General features: G+C 38.8%; 1 protein-coding gene and 1 pseudogene across 2 annotated transcripts in view; one reads left to right on the forward strand and one right to left on the reverse strand.

The window, feature by feature from the left end:
• ARHGAP10 (Rho GTPase activating protein 10) overlaps positions 1-21,340 on the reverse strand; it is a 321,844-nt gene that overhangs the window by 108,586 nt on the left and 191,918 nt on the right. The window contains exons 15-16 of the mRNA XM_082728962.1: positions 18,298-18,385; positions 8,760-8,818 (exon numbers count right to left, since the gene is read on the reverse strand). Coding sequence (XP_082585088.1) covers positions 8,760-8,818; positions 18,298-18,385 — 147 coding nt within the window. The remainder of the gene's footprint in view (positions 1-8,759; positions 8,819-18,297; positions 18,386-21,340) is intronic.
• LOC309863772 (large ribosomal subunit protein eL43 pseudogene) lies at positions 13,365-13,721 on the forward strand (annotated as a pseudogene). Its single transcript has one exon. The product of its transcript is annotated as a large ribosomal subunit protein eL43 pseudogene (transcript).

The following is a 21,340-nucleotide window of genomic DNA, read 5'->3' on the forward strand; positions in this document are numbered from 1 at the left end:
AAGGAGGTTAAAGAGTGAGTGGCTAGAAGGGACAGAGAGAGTGGAATTTCAGATCATTGGCTCAAAAATCAAGAAATGGAAGGGAAGGGGAAAGAGAGGTAAAGCAGATCAAGAAAGGGGTATTTGGGGACGCCTGGGTGGCTCAGTTGGTTAAGCAGCTGCCTTCGGCTCAGGTCATGATCCCAGCATCCTGGGATCGAGTCCCACATCGGGCTCCTTGCTCCACAGGGAGCCTGCTTCTCCCTCTGACTCTGCCTGCCACTCTGTCTGCCTGTGCTCACTCTCACTCTCTCTCTCTCTTACAAATAAATAAATAAAATCTTAAAAAAAAAAAGAAAGAAAGAGGTATTTGTTTTTACTGAAATATAACTGACATAAAATATTGTATTATATGTACAACATGATTCAATATTTGTATATATAGTTAGATGACCTCGATAATACATCTAGTTAATATCCAATACCACACAGTTATAAATTTTTTTCTTGTGATAAGAACTTTTAAGATTGGGATGTCTGGGGAGCTCAGTTGGTGAAGCGTCTACCGGGGTCCCGCATCAGGCTCCCTGCTCAGTGAGGAGTCTGCTTCTGCTTCTCCCTCTGTCCCTACCCCCCACCATGCTCTCTCTCTCTCTCTCTCTCTCAAGCTCTATCTCAAATAAATAAAATCTTAGGGGGTAAAAAAAAAAAAAAAAAAAAAAAATTAAAGATTTACTCTCTTAGCAACTTTGAAATATACAACACAGTGTTACTGACTACAGTTACCATGCTGCACATTCCATCCTCACGACTTACTTATTTTATAACTGGAAGTTTGCATCTTTCAACTCCTTTCACCCATTTTGCCCACTCCCCAGCCCTGGGCAGCCACCAATCTATTCTCTGTATCTATCAACTTGCTTGTTGTTGTTTTTCTTTTCTAAGGCTCCACATATAAGTGAAATAATATAGTTTTTGTCTTTGTCAGATTTCAGGAATCTGTTTCTTCAAAATGTTGATGGTTTTACTTTTTCCTTACTGTAAGAACTAAGTATCTGTTCTGTTAACATTTTAGAAGACATACATAAAACAACTCAGCAAAAGCAATCACTAATCATTTGAAATACATATAGTAGGGAAAGAACATGCCATCAGACTATGAAGAACTACTAATCGATCCAAAAAGAAAGAAACAATCCAAAAGAAAAATGGGCAAAAGACTGGAGCAGGAATTTCAGGAAAGAGGCTAGTCGTATGACCAATAAACATATGAAAAAGTGCTAAACCTCCTTATCAGGGAAATAAAATTAAAACCACAATGAGTTACTACTACTCACCCAGCAGAATGGCTTTAAATGAATGTAGTACTAAGTTCTGGCAAGGATATGAAGTAAATGGAACTCTACGTGGGAATAATTAAATGGCACAATCACTTTGGAGAACTCTTTGGCAGTACCTACTGAAATTGAACACACACATTCCAACCCACAACCCAAAAATTCTACTCAAAACCAAGAGAAATGCACATAAACGTTCACTAAAAGACACATTTTAGAATGTTCACAGCAGTAGCACTCTTGATAATCCCAGAAGTGAAACCATTCAAGTCTCATCCAAAGAACTGATAAATGCATTGTGGTGTGTTAGTACAAAGAATCCTACACCACAAGAAATGAGAATGAACTGCTCATTCACTCAGCATGGAGGAATGTCACAAGATGACCAAAAAAGCTGAATGCAAAAGAGGGTATTCTGGATGATTCCAATTGGATACAATGCAAATGCAGTAACCCTAACCTCTGGACCTATGGTGTCAAAAGCCAGGGGAGTGGGGCACCTGGGTGGCTCAGTTGGTTAGACGACTGCCTTAAGCTCAGGTCATGATCCAAGGGTCCTGGGATCAAGTCCCACCTCAAGCTCCTTGCTCAGCAGGGAGCCTGCTTCTCCTTCTACCTGCTGCTCTGCCTGCTTGTGCTCTCTCTCTCTCTGTCAAATAAAAAAAAAAAAAAAAAAAAAAAAAAAAGTCCGGGGAGTGCTCTTATGTCACAGGGACTGTGCGGGTGTGAGAAAGGGTTTCTGGGACTCTGACAATACCTTATTTCTTGATCCAGGGCTGCTTACACAGCTATCTTAATATGTGAAAATTTATAAAGCTGTATACTTATTATTCATGTGCATTTCTATTATGTTTCAACAAAAAGTTCACTTGCATTAAGCTACGCATAATAAATCTCACCTAACTGAGGCTGGCACATTTTAGGTTTAATCCTTTCAGAATTTGGGTTTTTCAAAATGAAATGTGTGAACCGGCTATTTCATTTAAGGTACCATGGACGTCTCTCCGTGTCATTTTAAAAGGAGCCCCACACCATCAATTCTATGATCATATGAGTTCTTTCCAGTGATTGTGCAGTTAAGTCTGTTCAAGTTTACACTTCCAATAGTAATGGTTTACAGTGAGGAATGAGATTTCACAACATAGGACACAGTTGTTGCTAAAGACAAAGGAAGCAGAAAGGCTAAGAAATGAAAAGGCATCTGATAAAGCAGAGTAATCAAATCATATCACATAATGAAAACTCTCAGATACAGGGGCCCTTGGGTGGCTCAGTCCATTAAGTGTCTGCCTTCAGCTCAGGTCATGGTGCCAAGGTCCTGGGATTGAGCCCCGCACTGGGCTCCCTGCTCAGTGGAGAGTCTACCTCTCCATCTCCCTCTACCTGCCACTCCTCTTGCTTGTACTTTCTCTCTCAAATAAGTAAAATCTTAAAAAAAAAAAAAAGAAAAGAAAGACTCTTAGATATAAACTAAATTTGTCACTGAAAACAAAAGGACAACTACCTAAAGAGTCAATAAGGAATATCACTCAGCCATAAAAACAGATGAGATCCTGCCATTTGCAACAACATAGATGGACCAAGAGGGGCGAAATCAGTCACCAGAAAAATACCATATGATTTCATCTAAATGTGTAATCTAAAAAATAAATATATAAATAAATAAATGAACAAAAAAGGCAGAAACAGACTCATAAACACAGTACAAACAGGCGGTTGCAGGAGGGGGTTAGGTAGGGAGATGGGCAAATGGGTGAAGGGGAGTAGAAGGTACAGCATAGGGCATGTAGTCAATGATATGGTGAGATACGGGGACAGACAGCAGCTACACTTGTGACGAATACAGTGTAACAAACAGACTTGCCAAGTCACTCTATTGTATATTTGAAACTAATGTAACAAACACTGTGTATCAATACTTCATACACAATACTTAAAAAAAATAAAACTTATGTGATAAATTATACAAGTTTTTGTCTGGAGTTAAAACCAAGATAATACCTTACTAAATCAAAGCTAGAGGAAAATGAAAGAAACTTTTAAAAAATAACATTTTCAATTCACAGATTTAATTTAAAAAATAAAAATAAACTAGGAGAAAAGTTAAAGTCAGGACTCTGAAAAATAATAAAAATTCCAAAGGAATAAAAAGATAACTCCTTATAATAAAAATTTCATGCATTCAAAAACTAAAAATTTTAAAAAACTTTGCACTAAAAAAGCTACTTCTAACTGATGTTGTCTACCTTGCCATTAATAATCATTTTTCTCAAAAGAAAATATAATTTTAACATTTGGGGATTTATTACTTATTCAGAAACACAAGACAGAGAAATAATTTCCCACTCTCTAAGGTTAAGGTTCTTCATTTCTAAAAACAGTAGAAGCAGCTTTGAAAAACAGAATCAAAACCTTCCACTTCTTTCTTTGAGGGCCACTCTCACAGCCATCTTCATTTGAAATCACACACACCTTTTTCTCAAGTCTGCTTTTTCCCCTCTTTCAAAAAGAAGGATATTTGGAAGTAAGGCACTTTTTAAAAAATGTTTATTTATTTTGAGGAGGGCAGGGAAGTGGGGCAGAGGAAGAGAAAGAATCTACAACAGATTGCCCGCTGAGCACACAGCCCAATGCTGGGCTCGATCCCGGAACCCTGGAGAGCATGACCTGAGCCCAAATCAAATCTAGACTCAGATGCTTAACCAACTGAGCCACCCAGGTGCCCCGAAAGTAAGGCTTTTAAAGTTAAACTATTTTTTCTCCATTTTATTTTGACGTTAATCAGAAATCCCTACTAAAAAAAAAAAAAAAAAAGAAAGAAAGAAAGAAATCCCTACTAAATGGGCATTTCCACATGGTTGTAACATAATAATAACTTTAAGGCACTCAAAAGAAGTTTTCTAAATGATAAATTATATAATTAGATAAATTATCTTTAGTGGCCTATGCTTTATGCATTTCATTTTAATTTGTATAAACTATATAATGAAAAGCATAACTTTTTAAAAATCTAGGACACTGAATTAATCATAACACCAGACCCTAACCTCAGCCAGGGAATTAGTTTACTGTAATATCAAAGCATTTTTAATTGTGAAAATAAAAATCAGCATCCACAACACTTAATGTCTATGATGCTGTGCCAACTAACAGAGACTGAAAAAGATATGATCATAGCTTACTGGAGCTTATCAAAGATACTTAGGCAGGTAAATATTAAGTTATTTTAATATTTAAATGTCATACGTCAATAGTACAGTAATTTTAGGAAAATAATAGCGGTAAACATCCATACACTACCCAAGGTGCTTCACTCAACAGACATCAAGTATTTGAGTTCTTCTGTGGGTGACCCTATCCACTGGGAAATGAATGTATCTGGCTAAAATAGCTCAATGTCATTAGGCATTCAATTCCTTTAATGTCCAGGTTTCCAAATCCTTCCCAATTAAGATCACATGATTCTCCTGCTTCCCACGCATGTTTACCAACTAGAATAGAACATTCCACTTAGGCAAATACCAGTGCCCTACATCCTCTAATAGTTACATTTTTCATCATAAATGACTTAAGAGCTTTGTGATTATGATTTTGCTTCCCAGGTAACTTGATTACTGAAAGAAAACATACAGAACATAGCAAGACAAGTATTCTCGTTCAAGAGGAAGTATTTTTGTATGATGCCATATTAGGCATTCAAGCTTTGGTGGTCATTCTCAAGCTAAGCTTAACATGAGTCCAACCCTGAATGGGTCTGATTTTTAACAATATGACATATCAAGAACTCTGAGTCTTATAGGCTAAGACACAGACCATGGACTAACATTCTCAGAGATAATAAAAACCAAAGAAAAACATCCACATAGACGCCTAATAGCCTTCCATAGATGGGCACAATCATTTGCATTCCTGCACAGACCAAGTAAACTATGTTTTCATTTTACAAATTTCTATACTAAGAGTTCATTATATCGTCTCACAAGATGGATGGTATGAAGTAATAAGAAATATATATTGGTCTCTGCTTCTGGTTCCTGACATAGAACTCCTAAAAGTCTTGTGAATAGGAGTGCTCAGAGAATCTTTTGTTCTAATATTTGGTCTTTGTTCCTAGTTCCTGACACAAAGCTCCAACAACCTCCACAATTTTGTAAGTGACAGAGGAGTGTCTCACGCCAATCTCCTAAATCCCTCGGAATTCCCTGGGTGATAAGATCATCTTTTATTCTAATGAGGTGACCTCTGGTGGGCTCCCAGATGGGGGAGGGTCACCAGAAAGACCAAGCCATAATTAGAAGTTCAGAATTTTCAGTCCCACCTCTCATTCTCCAGAAATGGAGTTTATAATCCATCGTGTCTACGTAATGACAACCCCACAAAAACAGTAGAGTCTGGTGAACTTCAGACTGGATGAACGCATCTACATGGCCAGAGGGTGCCACACTCCAACTCCACAAGGACAGAAGCTTCTACACCCGGGACACTTCCGGATCTCATCTTATGTATCTCTTCATCTGGCTCTTCATCTGTATCCTCTATCATATCCTTTATTATATAATAAGATGGCAAATACAACTTTGTGTTTCCATGAGTTCTGAGACCCATTTATCGTACCTAAGGTGGGGGTTGTGAAACTCTGATTTCCAGCCAGTTTGCCAGAAGTCCTGCAGACAACCTGGGACTCACAACTGGTGTCTCAACTGTGGGCAGGCTTGTGGGACGGAGCCCTTGCCCTGTGGGACCCGATGCTAACTCCAGGTAGACAGAATCAGAACTGAATCTAATTGCAGGACACTCAGCTGGTTGCAGAATTGGTTGGCGTGGGGAAAAAAGCCCACACTGTTGGTGACCAGAGGTATCACAAGTGAAGTATTTTGTGTGTGAGTAAAGGAGAAACAAAGGAATGGTTTTCCATACAGAGAGACTCTAGCTCCTTTCAGCAATTTTAGTTAACTTTCTCAGCTCTCTTAATTTTCTCTTAAAAAAATAATTTCCCAATGTATTCAACACTGAACAGTCGGTATTTTTTAAGAATGAAGAACAAAAAATGTCTGTCTTGTGGTGACAAAAAAGAAATAAAATTCATATTTGTATGAGTCACTCTAGAAATTAACCCACGGGTTCTCAACAGAAGCCTGCAGAGAAGAAACTGAGGAGAGAAAATAAAGGGACCCCAGAGAAACCTCCAGAACTTTCAGCAGGGAAGGCAAAAGAGATCATCTCGACAGCCCAGAATGGATGGAAACCACACTTGACTGAAAGGAATCAAAAATTCGTTTCCGTGCTAGTGTGAGAGGCAATAACAAAGACTGGCGATGCTTGATAATTTTAGCAGTCAGCTCTGCTAACAGACACTTTCGCATAACAAGGTCATTTGTGCTGTTGTTAATGGAAGATGATAGCCCGACCACAGTCCCAGTTTTTCCAACAATATTCAAAAGGGGAGACTAATTTTGGCCACCTGACTTCTATAACGGTTTTTATGTAATTCTTGCAAGTCCATGTGAAGAAGATGAGAGAATTTGCTCCCACACTCTTTCCTAAGACAGGCACAGTGAGGACCCAGAGGGGGTACTCACAGAGACTCAAATAAAAAATTAAAGACCACGCTGGGAACACTGGAGACACCGGTTTAACACGTGTACTTTTCTCATTAAAGAAGGTAACTACAGGTCCTGTTCCAACCGCAACTCCACTTGGGTACAAACACATGCCAGTAATTACAGTAGCTATAGTATTTCTCTGGAACAGGGACTGTTATTCAGATCATTGTGGAGACTCTTTTCTAGCATCCCCAGAAACTCAGGAGACCAAACACAAGGTACCGGGCTAGTAAGCAAAACGACCACATCCCTCAAGGACGGCCTCGACCAACCCTGTCAACTCCCTTCCTACCGCCTCAGACTCCATCACCACTCGCACGTTTCTGCCTCTTATGAAGCCTTCATCTGGTAAAAATCATGGACGTTAGAATCTCAGACACATCAGCCTCCGTTGCGAGGCGCGATAATCATAATGACACTAACTTGGGGTTATTGAAAACCTCACTCCATAATCACTTTATCTTTCTCCCATTCTCAAAGGATTTTAGATGAAAACTGGCACTCTTCTGCTTTTTCCAGTCTCTAAGGCGAACAACATGAAGCGATTGTCCTCCAACTAGAGTTTAATTTCTCTTTTCCCTGCTTGCCAAAAATGCCACAGGGAAGGAATCAAAACAACTAAGCGTTTGCTTGAGTTTTTGCCAAGAAAACTTTCCCCCACTTCCTTGATCACACAAATTCTCTTAAAAAAAAAAAAAAAGAAAAAAAGAAAAAGTCTTCCACGTGAAAACAGAAGTGGGTAGACCCATATTTTTGCCTTTTCCAAAGGCTGATTTTATAAGCACAGTCTAGTTGGGCCTACACATTGCTTCTCTCTATGACACGCTAGGAACCTTTACCCAGGCTACCAGAAAGACCTCACAAGAAGATAACGTTTAAAGCAATGTTCAGGCAGCAGTAACAGAGGACCCAAAGGGATTGCTCTAAATTTTTCAACAGATTAAACTATGGAATACATCCAAGGGGGAAGGAAAAAAAAAAAAAAAAAAGGAAATGAAAATACAATCATAGCTACTGTCAGTGCACCTGTGAAAACCAATCCTGCAGGTTTTAGCCAGTGGAGCTAAGGTTTTGAATTTTAAATAAAGATCCCTGTAATCTGGCAAGTGACTTCACATGTCTCAACCTTCATCTCCTTAACTATTAAATACCTCACACCAATGAATTTCAGACGACTCTGATGATTAAACACCATGTGTCAACACAAAAACTGAGGTGTACGAACAAGAGAGAGAAAACAAGACAGCTTCAAATGAGTATGACTCACGAAAAATTTAATCACAAATTAAAATTCTACCAACTACAGGCCTTTTTTATTTAACATTTTATCACATATAATTCACTATCGGATACTGTGTGGGCTTCTGGCATTATCTCACATTACTCCTTCTGCCTGTAATTTCCATCTAAATATCTTGCTATGTGAAGCCATTTCCAACCTGCTAATCTCTCCAAATCTGCTAATCTTCCCCAACCTTCTGCAAGTTAAATACTTCTGTGTTCCCAAAGCATTTTGCTCATGTCATGATTCTAGATTTTATGGGTTAATGGGAGGTGTGTGCGCCCCAATACTTGCTGGAGAACGGACCCCTGGGGGCAGAAATCCCACATACCCAGTATCTACCAGTGATTAGCCATAGTAGACAATAAATAAATGTGAATGAATGAATGAATGAATGAATCAATAGTCCTGCTTTTTCACCCTCTAAAAGATGAAAGAGATCAAACATCTTCTAACGTGATTTCTATTTTTAATACAGATTACAAGAACATTAAGTGAGATTCTTCACGTGGAAACTTAGACACACTGTCAACCACTACACCTCTACATAATACTTACTGGCTGGAACGATGAAATCTCCATGTAACTCATAGGTCATAAGAGGCTCTGGAAGACTCCTGTATGAAAGGACAGCCCAGAATTACCAAACACATACAAACAGGTCATTGCTCTTTGTGTCCATTTTTTATAAAAGGTTATAAATGTCATGTGCATTTCTCAGTTAATGTGTAGAACTTTCCCTAAGAAATTTTTTACATATCAAATAGATACATAAATCAAATGGATTATTTATCATCTGTACCAGGCACTAACAAAGTTTAACAGCCACAAATCCTTATCAGATTAAATCACATAATATTTCATATTTAATCTTGGAAAATACCTTTACAAACAACTGAAATTATATATAAAACTTCTTTCCACATACAACTTATTTAAAGTCAAACATTCTGTCCAACCAAATATAAGCATATAGTTTTGAAAATCATCTCTAGGATATTAACTGAAGATGATGCTATTAAGAAAACATTAAAAGCTTTCAGAGAAAGACAACTATCATATGATCTCCCTGATATGAGGAAGTGGAGATGCAACGTGGGGGATTTGGGGGGTAGGAGAAGAATAAATGAAACAGGATGGGATCTGGAGGGAGACAAACCATAAGTGACTCTTAATCTCACAAAACAAACTGAGGGTTGCTGGGAGGAGGGGGGTTGGGAGAGGGTGGTGGGGTTATGGACATTGGGGAGGGTATGTGCTACAGTGAGTGCTGTGAAGTGTGTAAACCTGGCGATTCACAGACCTGTACCCCTGGGGCTAATAATATATTATATTTATTAAAAAATAAAAAAATACTAAAAAAAGAAAACATTAAAAACTTTAAACAAAGATCATATCCTCTCCTCTTACAAATCTCTATTACAGAAATATGATGTCCATTTTTGACCTATGTGTACAAAATAAAAGATATGAAATATGTAACAATGTGAAAAATGCCCATATAATTTTAACCTTCTACCAACCAGATAACACAAATGGTAGTGTATTTTGTCCTGTGGTCAACAGAATGCTGCAGTTCAGTCAATCTGTATACATATCTTAAATTATAAAAATCCAGATCTCTGAACTCTGTAAAAACACTTAAAGAACACTTAGACAAGTATCAATCTGCACAGTCTTCCTGGAGGGCAATCTGGCAAGATATTAAAAATCTTTAAGAGATTTAAATCGTGTAACCCAGAAATCCCTCTCCAAATGCTTAAGAAAAAAGAAAAATCAAAGACATAGACACACAAAAATTTAAGACATATACAAAAGCCAAAAAAAAAAAGCAGGGATAAAGGAGTTCATTTTGTATTACTAAGGAGGACAATTAATCAACAAGACAGGGGCGCCAGGGTGGCTCATTGAGTTAAAACCTCTGCCTTCGGCTCAGATCAAGGATCAAGCCCTGCATCAGGCTCTCTGCTCAGTGGGATGCCTGCTTCCCCCTCCCTCTGTCTCTGTCTGCCTCTCTGACTACTTGTGATCTCTGTCAAATTAAAAAAAAAAAAAAATCAAGGCATAATAATTGTGTTAATGTGTCTCATAATAACAAGAGTTTCAAAATACACAAAGCGAATACTGATGGAACTTTAAGAAGAAACAGGCAAATCCACACCTATGGCTGGAGATTTAAATACTTCTCCATTTAAATAACTGATATAACAAGTAGACAAAGAAATCAGGATACAGAAGATTTGAATAAAACTATCGACCAATTTTACCTAACTGATATGTCTCTCATCTAAATTATACTCCATCCAAAAGGAGCAGAAAAGACATTCTTTCCCAGTATTCATGGAACATTTATCAAGATAAACCATATTTCAGGCTGTCAAACAAATCTCAATCAATTTAAAAGGGTTTAATTTATACCAGCTATTTCACTGATCACAATAAAAATTGAATTAAAAATTCGTAACAGGGGGCGCCTGGGTGGTTCAGTGGATTAAGCCGCTGCCTTCGGCTCAGGTCATGATCTCAGGGTCCTGGGATCGGGTCCCGCATCGGGCTCTCTGCTCAGCGGGGAGCTTGCTTCCCTCTCTCTCTCTCTCTGGCTGCCTCTCTGTCTACTTGTGATTTCTCTCTGTCAAATAAATAAATCTTTAAAAAAAAAAAATAATAAAAAATAAAAATTCGTAACAGAAAGAGATCTGGGAAACCCCAAAGAAAGAGAAACTAGAAAGTATTTTGAACAAAATGGAAATGAAAACACAACATATCAGAATTTAAGGGATACTATTAGTAAAGCAGTATTGAGGGGTGAATTTGTATCAATCAACACCTATATAAGGGGACAGGTCTTAAACCAATGACTTCACTTTCAATCTTGAGGAGTCAGGAAAAAAAAAAAAAAAAAAGAGGAAATTAAACCCTGAATAAGCAAAGGCAAATAAAATCAACAAGATTCAAATTAAACAAGATAAATAAAAGGATAATACATCATGACCAAGTTGGGTTTATCATACAAATGTGGTACTGTCTTAATATTTAAACAAAATGAATGCTCGGCTCGGGTCATGATCCCAGCGTCCTGGGATCGAGTCCCACATCGGGCTCCTTGCTCCGCAGGGAGCCTGCTTCTCCGTCTGACTCTGCCTTCCACTCTGTCTGCCTGTGCTCGCTCTCGCTCGCTCTCTCTGACAAATAAATAAAATCTTTAAAAAAAAAAATGAATGCAATTCGCCACAGTAGCAAACTGAAATAGAAAAACTGTATGCTCATCTCAATAGAGAGTTCAGGAGAAAAGAGACAGCTCTTCCTATAAATGGTATTAGAATAATTGGGCACTCATATTCAAAAGCAAACTTGGATCTGTATCTCATATCTTAAATAAAAATGAACTCAAAACAGATCATAGATCTAAGAGTATAACCTAAAACTATAAAACTTCTAGAAGAAAATATAAAAGAAAACCTTTGTGCCTTTGGATTAGGCAAAGACATCTTGATACATCACCAAACAGACAATTCAAAAAAAGAAAAACTGATAAACTGGAACTTCATCAAAACTGATGCTCTTTGAAAGACACTATTGAGAGAAGGAAAAGACAAGTCACAGACTGAAGAAAACATTTGCAAAGCACACAGCTGAGGAAAAACTTGTATCCAAAATAAGGTTAAAAATTACCAAAATATAATAAGGCAACAAGTTTCTTTAATTGCATGAAAGAATACAAACTTTTCACCCAAGATGCAGAGATAGCATATACGCACATAGAAAAGTTTAAGATTTTCGGTCATTGTGGAAGTGAAAATTCACAGCACGAGATACCACTGTACACCTTTAGAATGGCTAAAACGAGAGACGCCTGGGTGGCTCAGTTGGTTAAGCAGCTGCCTTCGGCTCAGGTCATGATCCCACCATCCTGGGATCGAGTCCCACATCGGGCTCCTTGCTCAGCAGGGAGCCTGCTTCTCCCTCTGCCTCTGCCTGCCATTCTGTCTGCCTCTGCTTGCTTTCTCTCCCTCTCTCCCTCTGATAAATAAATAAAAAATCTTAAAAAAAAAAAAAAAAAAAAGAATGGCTAAAACGAAGAAAATGGACCATATCAAGAGTTGACAATGATGCAGAGGAAATGGAACTCCTGCACATTAAGGGTGAGAATGCAAAAAAATATAACCATTTTGGGAAAAAAAAAAAAAGTTTGTCAGTTTCCCAAAATGTTAAACATACAACCAATATAGAAGTAGACAGATATTTCACTCCTAGGCTTGACCCAAGAGAAATATAAGCCTTACTCAAAGATGTGTACAGAAAGGATTTTGGCAGCTTTATTTGTAATAGCCAGAAGCTACAAACAACCCAAAGATCCCTCAAGAGATGGATGGATTTTTTTGTTTTGTTTTGTTTTGTTTTTTGGTTTTTTTTTTCAGAGCTTTATTTTTCCTCCCAGATTGGATGGATTTTTTAAAAAATCTGTGGCAGAGGGGCACCTGGGTGGCTCAGTGGGCTCAAGTCGACTCTTGATTTCAGCTCAGGTCATGATCTCAGGGTCCTGACAGGGAGCTCCATATCGGGCTCCATGATCGGTGGGGAGTCCGCTTGAGTCTCTCCCCCGCTCTCCCTCTGCTCCTCTGCCCCACTCATGTGTCCTCTCTCTCTCTCTCTCTCTCCAATAAATAAATCTTAAAAAAAAAAAAAATCTGTGATGTATCCCTACAATGGAACACTGGTTAGCAACAGGAAGGAATAAACTACTGGCACATGCTACAGCATAAATGAACCCTCTAATAATGCTAAATGAAAGAACCCAGATTTTTTTTTTAAAGAAGATATATTTTTATTCCATTTATATGAAATTTTAAGGAATGCAAATTAATGTACAGTGACAGAAAACAGGCCAGTTGTTGCCTAGGAATGAGGGAGGAACAAGGGAAGGGTGGGAGCGAGGGATTCCTCGGGGGAAGGAGGCAACTTTGGGGGGTAGTGGTGAGGGTCACTATCTTGATTACAGTGTCTGCTTAACAGGTGTGTGCATGTGTCAAACTCACCAAGGATGTACACTATAAAATACACTGTTTACCCAGGTCAAATTCACTTCAGTAAAGCTGCTTAAAAAACAAAACAGATGTAAAAATATATTTACACTCTCTGGGCTCAGACCTAGTTTAGGGCGACATGGCTAAACACACCAAGAATGTCAGAATTGTGGGCAAATAGGGGACCCGTTATGGTGCTTCCCTCAGGAAGATGGTGAAGAAGATTGAGATAAGCCAGCATGCCAAGTACACTTGCTCCTTCTGCGGCAAAACCAAGATGAAAACACGAGCTGTGGGGATCTGGCATTGTGGCTCCTGCATGAAAACCGTCGCTGGTGGAGCCTGGACCTACAACATCACTTCTGCCATCACAGTAAAGTCTGCCATCAGAAGACTGAAGGAGTTGAAAGAGCAGTAGAAGTGCCACCGTTTGAAACATTGCTAGCCTATAATAAATGGGTTAATTTATGTAACAAAATTATTTTGACTTGTTAAATTTATTAATTAGATCTTTCCATTTATGTTGCATTAATTTTGCATTCCAGAGGACTTGGAAATTAAAAATCCTTCTAATTTTTGTTGGGAAAAAAAAAAAAAAAAAATATATATATATATATATATATATATATATATATATTTATCTACAGGTCATATTCCCTACATACAACTTAGGATACCACTGCATATGCACATGCACGCACGCGCACACATAAACACACACTGACAACAGGCACATCAATTAAAACTTAAAGCCCTAGTGAAGAAAAGCTCTTTCTTATTTCCTCTCTCCCTCCCCTTCATCTCCTACACTCTCATTTAAAGGAGAAAAATAAAATCAATTAAACCATAGCCTAAATAAAAAGAAGTAAATCTTCAGGTTTTGTTTCAAAATATGTGAAAAATGGCAAGGAAGGAAAATGATGACTTGGCATAGAAGGCCAGCTAAATAGTCCTGAAAAGAAAATGGGGGGTGGGGGGAGGGGGAGAACACTTAGAAAAGCCAGAGGGAGAACTTCTTTTCCAATAAAAATGAATTTGCATCGAAATACCTTCTATGAGCTAGTTCTACCATTGTCCTATGTCTGCTAGTCAATACAGCATAAATAGCAAGTATTAAATATTGTTGATGGTACGGAGGCAGTAATAAACATGACAAATTCTCCATACAAAATGTACCAAACCGAATCACTGTATCTCTCAACTTGCCATCCAACAGGTTTAAAGCTACCTCCCTTTGCCACCCTTTGGGATCTGTCTATGAATATAAATCATAATATTTATCTAAGCTGGCACTTTCTTCCCGAAAAGTTCCACTCCAATTTCCAGGCTTTAAAAGTTTCTTCTAGGTCAAATCAGTTCACGAAAAACCTCACAAAACCGCTCATTTGTCCCCTCACAATGGGAAACCGTTGGGATGCGCACATTGCTGGAAATCAAAATTACGGTCTGAACAGGCAGGTCATCCATCACGGAGCTGGGACCCAGCCCTCTAAAACACAGGAAACTAAGGAATTTCTGTCTCAGGTCAGTAGAAGAAATACGAAGATGCCAAACCTGTATCTGCTGCACATCTTTATCCTTCTCTTAGCGTTTTAGGGGTTTGGCTACTTCCCTTCTAACATCTCCAGTCTTCCAACCAATAAGATGGCTGGGTTATTTGCAGTGACAAGAATTCAAGAGCAACAGCTTTTTTTGGTGAGAAAAGCTATATTCAACTTTGTGCTAGGGTACCTGAGGTGACAAAGCTGGGATTCCAAACCACACAGGCTGGCTCCCACCATGCTCTTGACCATCACACCATATTACCTCCTGTGCTGAAAGAAATGCACGGGCGCAGGCCAGACCAGATAGCCAAAATAAAATCTCCATCTTCTCCCCTTTGGTGCATCACCAGAGAAAGTATTACTTAAATCCTAATTACTGCATTTTTAGTTGCTAAAAATAACAAGGGGAAAGAACAGCAACCTAACTTTCAAAATCTCCCAAGGCATCTGCCATTTTATGATAATCACTTTATCACATTCAGGCAGACTGTGTATATTGTTAGGAGGCAAGTTATATAATAATAGCATCTCATAATGTTGTTCTGTAGGCAATGTTTGCTTCAAAGCAGAATTCAGAAGGATAAAGCAATGTAACGAGAGAAAAAGGCAGAAAAAGCAACATAAGACCAGGAACAGTAAGGGACTAGCTTCAGAAAGCATCAAGAACCAAAAAGAAATTTTATGTGCGGTGCTCAATAAAAAGATCCTCTAAGTTTATTAAACTACTTACCCCACCAGGAAAAAAGAACCATGTGGAACAGGGTAAAAAATAAAAGAAAGAGAAAGAAACAAAGAAAAAGAAAAAGAAAAAAACACTCATACAATTTATTATAAAACAACTGGATTTTTGCCTTTAGTTTCCCACCAATAACTGAGTCCCCTTGGTCAATCCCTTTAAGTGTTTTAGCCATGAATTTACTAAAGAATAAAACGTGTTTAAAGCTACCTCCTGGAGTGCCAGCACCCTTTGCTCGTCAAGTAACATGTGCAGCTCACTGTATTTTTATATCCATCTCCCATCCTTTCCTTCATCTCTTACAGGCTTTCTCAATCTCAGCACTACTAACATTCTGTACCTTTAGAGACAATGATAGGTTGCTTCCCACACTGTAGGATGTTTAGAAGCCCATCACTGGCCTCCTCGCTACTGCAGGCCAGTAGCACCCCCTTTCCAGCAATCATGGCAACCAACAATATTTCCAGACATTGCTATCTCCTAGGGGAAGCAAAATCTCCCCAGTCAAGAAGCCTCATATCCTGTGACAGGTACAGCTCTAGATGCTGGAGATAGTACAATGAACAAGACACATAAGATGCCTGTCCTCAGGAAGCTTACATTCTAATACCCAAGTGGGAGCTAAGAAGATTCATTTTGTCATAATTCTCATCCAAACGAGCTATTCACTATCAGTGGCAGATAGGGAGACATTAACACATAGATTAAGCATTAATTTTAATGCTTAAATAGGGACAATAATAATGTACTTCACAGTTTAAGAAAAAAAATTTTAAGCAGTGGTTAAAAATAACTTATTTAAATAAAATACTCAAAAATAGGTAATACACATCTATCCATTGATAAATTTAAATCTCATTAAAAAGTGGAACAACCAGGGACACTGGGGGTGGCTCAGTTGGTTGGGGTGTCCGACTCTTGATTTTAGTTCACGTCATGATCTCAGGATTGTGAGATTAAGCCCCATGTTGGGCTCCATGTTCAGTGGGGAGTCTGCTTGAGATTCTCTCTTTGCCCCTCCCCACACTAGCACTCTTTCAGGCTCTCTCCCTCTCTAAAATAAATCAATCAAGAGGGGGGGGCAAAAAAGTGGGACAACCAGGTAACAGGCTTTCTAATATGTTACCACTACGATGTATCTTGGAATAAATCAATATCTTAAAAACATTCTCTGAATCTAATGGATTCTATAGATTTAACTGTTTACAAGAAATCTGACAGCTAGAGAAACACATTAAATGACACCAGGACACAATCTGCCATTTCTACTTAAAAAATGACCCAGGTTGGGACCTGGAGGACACAGTCAGTTGAACATCGGACTCTTGGTTTCAGCTCAGGTCAGGATCTCGAGGTTGTGAGACCAAGCGCTACACTGGGTTCCGTTCTCAATGCGGTGTCTGCTTAAGACTCTCTCTCTCCCTTTCCTTCTGCCCCGCCCCTCGCCCCCTCTCTAAAATAAACAAATCGTTAAGAAAATAAGAATAAAAAAAAGAAAAAGGAGCCAGGTTTATAAAGAAACATACAACAATGCTGAGGGAGAAGAAAGCTGTGCAGAGGCAGGTGACTGTGCAGATTAAAAGTGACTTAAAACATATCAATCAAATGAAATGTGTTGACATTATTCAAACCCTGTAGGAATTTAAGTAAATATGAAAAGACCTTTTGAAAAACAAAATCAGTAAAAAAATCAAACATGGACTCTGTACTGGATAATATTAATTCTGTTGGGTATGATCATGGCATTCTTTTTATCTTTTATATTGTCTTTTTTAAGTCCTTAGCTTTTTGTAGGCATATACTTACAAATCTATGGGGGCAGCAATATGACGTTTTAGAAAATCCTTCAAAAAGTATCCAAAAGAAGTAGCAGGTAGGGAGATTGAAGAAACAAGAGGGGTAGGACGTTGATAACTATAGATGCAGGGTAATGGGGCCATGGGGATTCAGTATACTAACCTCCGTGGGTTACCAACTTGGAATTTTTCAAATGGAAGGATTGCGTAAAATATGAAATAGGGAATAGCAGTTCATTTCATGTGCTCATTCAAACCCAAATAAGAGATACCTGAAACACAATCCTATGTGCTGGTGACCAAGAGTCAGTCCTGAGGAAGCACTGCCACGGGTCTGCCACACAAAGATCAAAGGCCCCCCGAGCACCACAGCACAGGAATTACAGTCATGTTCTTTTTTCCATTCTTTTACTCACTTCTTTATTCCCCCCTTGTGGTATTGTTCTTCATCTAATCTCAAGCTTTTTATCATTACATTCCTTTCTTTTTTATACAAAGGGTAATGACCTATAGAGATGCTGAACCCTTGTCTAACCCTGTCCTAAATATCTTCCATAATAAATATAAGACTTGAGCTTAACATCTCAAGCGAACTTCTTTTTGAATAACTTTATATTTACGTGTTATCGTTAGAAGCCTCTAAGTTCAATGATTTAAATTTAAACGAACAAAAATATTCAATTTTGCCTAAAAGATTAAACGAATTCAGGAAATAGCCTTCTTCCTCACTGTTTCCTAACACTTATCTCCTAAAACTCATGTCTACCGTAGACATCATTTCAAAAATCAAGTCTATTCCAATTGTGTTGCAACTTACCTAACAACTGACGTGCAGCTACTACTTGGCACACTTTTAAAGACACAGATCCCACATAAATGTCCCCCTTTCTCCTAAGGTTTAACTCAATGACTGATCTCTCCAGGCAGAGTCTGCATCTGCCGTGTGTTAGATGCCCAGGAGCACACGCTTCCCTTCTGTCACTGAGAGGAGCTTACCTCAAGTACTGTTTTAGGGCACTTGTTATTGTCTTCACTTCCCAATCTATGGAATTCTCCAGGTCCACCTCATTGCATGTTTTTACGTCTAGTGAACAAGCAAGCAAAACAAACAAACAAACAAACAAACAAAAAACCAATAATTAGAAACCAGAACATTCGACACCCCCCCGCCCCCGAATGGCTCACAAAGCTTCCACTTTTAAATGGCCAAACCACAAATAATTAATTCTGGGATTTCTTATGAAAACACACACAGTTTTTTTCTGGGTTAAGCTGTGTTCTATTATTCGGTGGCTCAGTTGGTTGAGCAGCTGCCTTCGGCTCGGGTCGTGATCCCGGCATCCTGGGATCGAGTCCCGCATCGGGCTCACTGCTCCGCGGGGAGCCTGCTTCTCCCTCGGCCTCTGCCTGCCTCTCTCCCTGCCTGTGCTCGCTCTCTTTCCCTCTCTCTCTCTCTGACAAATAAATAAATTTTTTTTAAAAATCTTATTATTAGACATTCCTAAGCAACTTCAGAAGATCTGTCGTGGAGATCAAAGGATCAGGACAAGGTGGAGCGGAGAGAAGGGGAGGCCTGGAAGAGTGGGGCATTTCAGGATCCCCAACTCAAAGCACACACAGCCATGATGACCGTGATGTGGACACTTATTCCTATTATTGAAGACAATACTCAGCAGCCGTGGCTTCGACTGTGTGGCATTGGCAGTGTCTACATATTTTACTGTGTCTCGGGTGGCATTACGGTCATCACACGTGTTATGACAAGGGAAACAGCACTGTTAACAGCAAAATGGCAACACGTCAGGGGGAAGAAAAGGACAGTAAGTTTGGTCCCATGCTTCTAAGCTCTGGACTCAACATTAGTACCTTTCTGAAGATTAGCGCATGAGCCACCAAAATAACAACACAATGATACGCCCAGTAAAACTCAACTTTCCCATGAACATCACAGTTAATACGCTCATCTAAGAAACACTTATCAGAAGCCTCTATGCAAAACTTCTGACATTCATTCTGAATGAAACCCGTTTTCTTTGTCCTAAAAGTGTTAATGATGTGCTTCTTCCAAATGCCCTTTCAGATAGCTAAAAAAAGTAGATAGAAAAAGATGTGGGGCTTAAACAAACAAACAAACAAATGGGAGGGGTAGGGAGGTAATAAAGTCTGAAAAGGAGAAAGTTAGCCGTAGTTGAAATAAAAGGAAAGAATGGTGCAAAAGGGAAAGGCCAGTACTCTGGATAGGGTAATACCTTTAATCCTTCTAAGGCTGGACTACTGCACCCGGCTGTTGGCTTGGCATGGCGGGGGTGGGGTGCGGTGGCATGTTATCACAAACCCGGGCTTAAATCCCGTCACCACCCCGAGTAGCTCTCTACATCACCCAAACCAAGTCAGTTTCAAACCTGTCTGAATTTCAGGTTTTTGTCTGCACCATAGAAATCAAGTAAACGCTCTCACAGAACTCTGAAGAGCGGCAAAGCACATCAGGAATGTGTACAGACTCCCATAAATTGTTTAAATGAGTAGGCAATTACCACAGCTGAGTCACTAGAAGTATAAGCGTTCAGAGGTGGTTTCGACTCAAAGGGAGGGGGCAGCAAATGGGTTATGATGAGTGATATTAAACAATCAACAGAACTTGCCTGGTTTTCTACACTCCTATCATCCAAAGGAATAAAATCAGACATTCCTGGAAGAGATTTTATTTCTCCCTCGCTCTGGAATGAGGTTTTAACTAAGACCTAAGAAAACGAGTTGTTTCAGGCTCCTTTTTTCCCGTCCTTACACTGTATTTGTCTATATGGGGGAGGAAACGTCCTGTTAGTTATTTCCTCCTGAAAGGCACTGAAAAGAAAAGCCTGTCAGAATGGGACCCCTGCGTTCAGGCAGACACGTCACTGATAAAGCTTGGGCTTGGGCAGGAGGAAGGATAGAAGGCGACTCAATGTTATTCTCAAACTTTCTGAAAACAAAGTAAAACCGGAAGTGATGATTCTTCTACAGCCATAACATCGTACATAGGAAGTCATTTACTCCAAAGTCTGGAGACTTTTTAAAGCACTTCAACAGTTCTTGATTACAGCGACTGACAGCAACGTGCAATAAACTACAACAATGGCAATTGACACTGATTACATTTTGATCAGTTCCTACAATTCAGAACTCATTTGTTACTGAGCTTGTCAGACAAGCCGCAGATACATTCAAGAAATCAAATTAAGCACCCTGATTAAAGGTGCAATCCTTTATAACTAGGACTAAATAATTCTGTTCTAAAGGCTTTGCCAACCAATTACTTCAGTAACTGAATATTCTCTCTCTCATTAAATCAATTATTTAAATCTCATTTTAACATACAAGTCAGATAACATTTTCAATCAACTTGCTACTGGAAAATCAGCATTTTAAAATCAGGAGGCTTCTAAAGGAAATCTTTTATTTTCATCTTTCTATCAAATAATCAGTCTATATTTTGAGGATAATATTCTTTCTATGGAAAAACAAGCCATCCTTTGAATTCACAGGATAAGAAGTAGCTGTCATATCAGAAGCTAATGACTACACAGTGCCCATGGTACTAATCCTCTATTAAATTTTCACTGTTTTCAAATAACTCAATCATCCCTAGCAGTTCTTTACAATCAGTGGAGGCACTGGGACCAGGTACATTTGCTAATAACTTATTTGGGATTCAAACTTACAAATGCACCTGAGTGTTCATATCAGAATATATGTTCTACTTTAAACAAGGAAGGAATTTTGCTTCCTTTCTGACCAAGGGACAACACCCTTAGGGATTAGTTAAAACTCTAACAAGCACAGATACAAATAGTTGACTTTTTATTTGGGCTAATGTTTCATAATTATGTAACCAGTGTTCTTTTTTTTGAAACTGGAAATTTTTGGCCCCACCTAAATACAAAGTGCTGACACCCTTCTGAATATTGACTTGGGCCCCACTTTAAAGTACTTGATGGAGCACGCTGATTGAATGAATTTTGAGGACATTCTTTATAATCAAAATCAGAATTTTTTTCAC

This window comes from Mustela nivalis (genome assembly GCF_964662115.1).
Source record: "Mustela nivalis genome assembly, chromosome: 4".
NCBI classification, from domain to species: Eukaryota; Metazoa; Chordata; class Mammalia; order Carnivora; family Mustelidae; genus Mustela; species Mustela nivalis.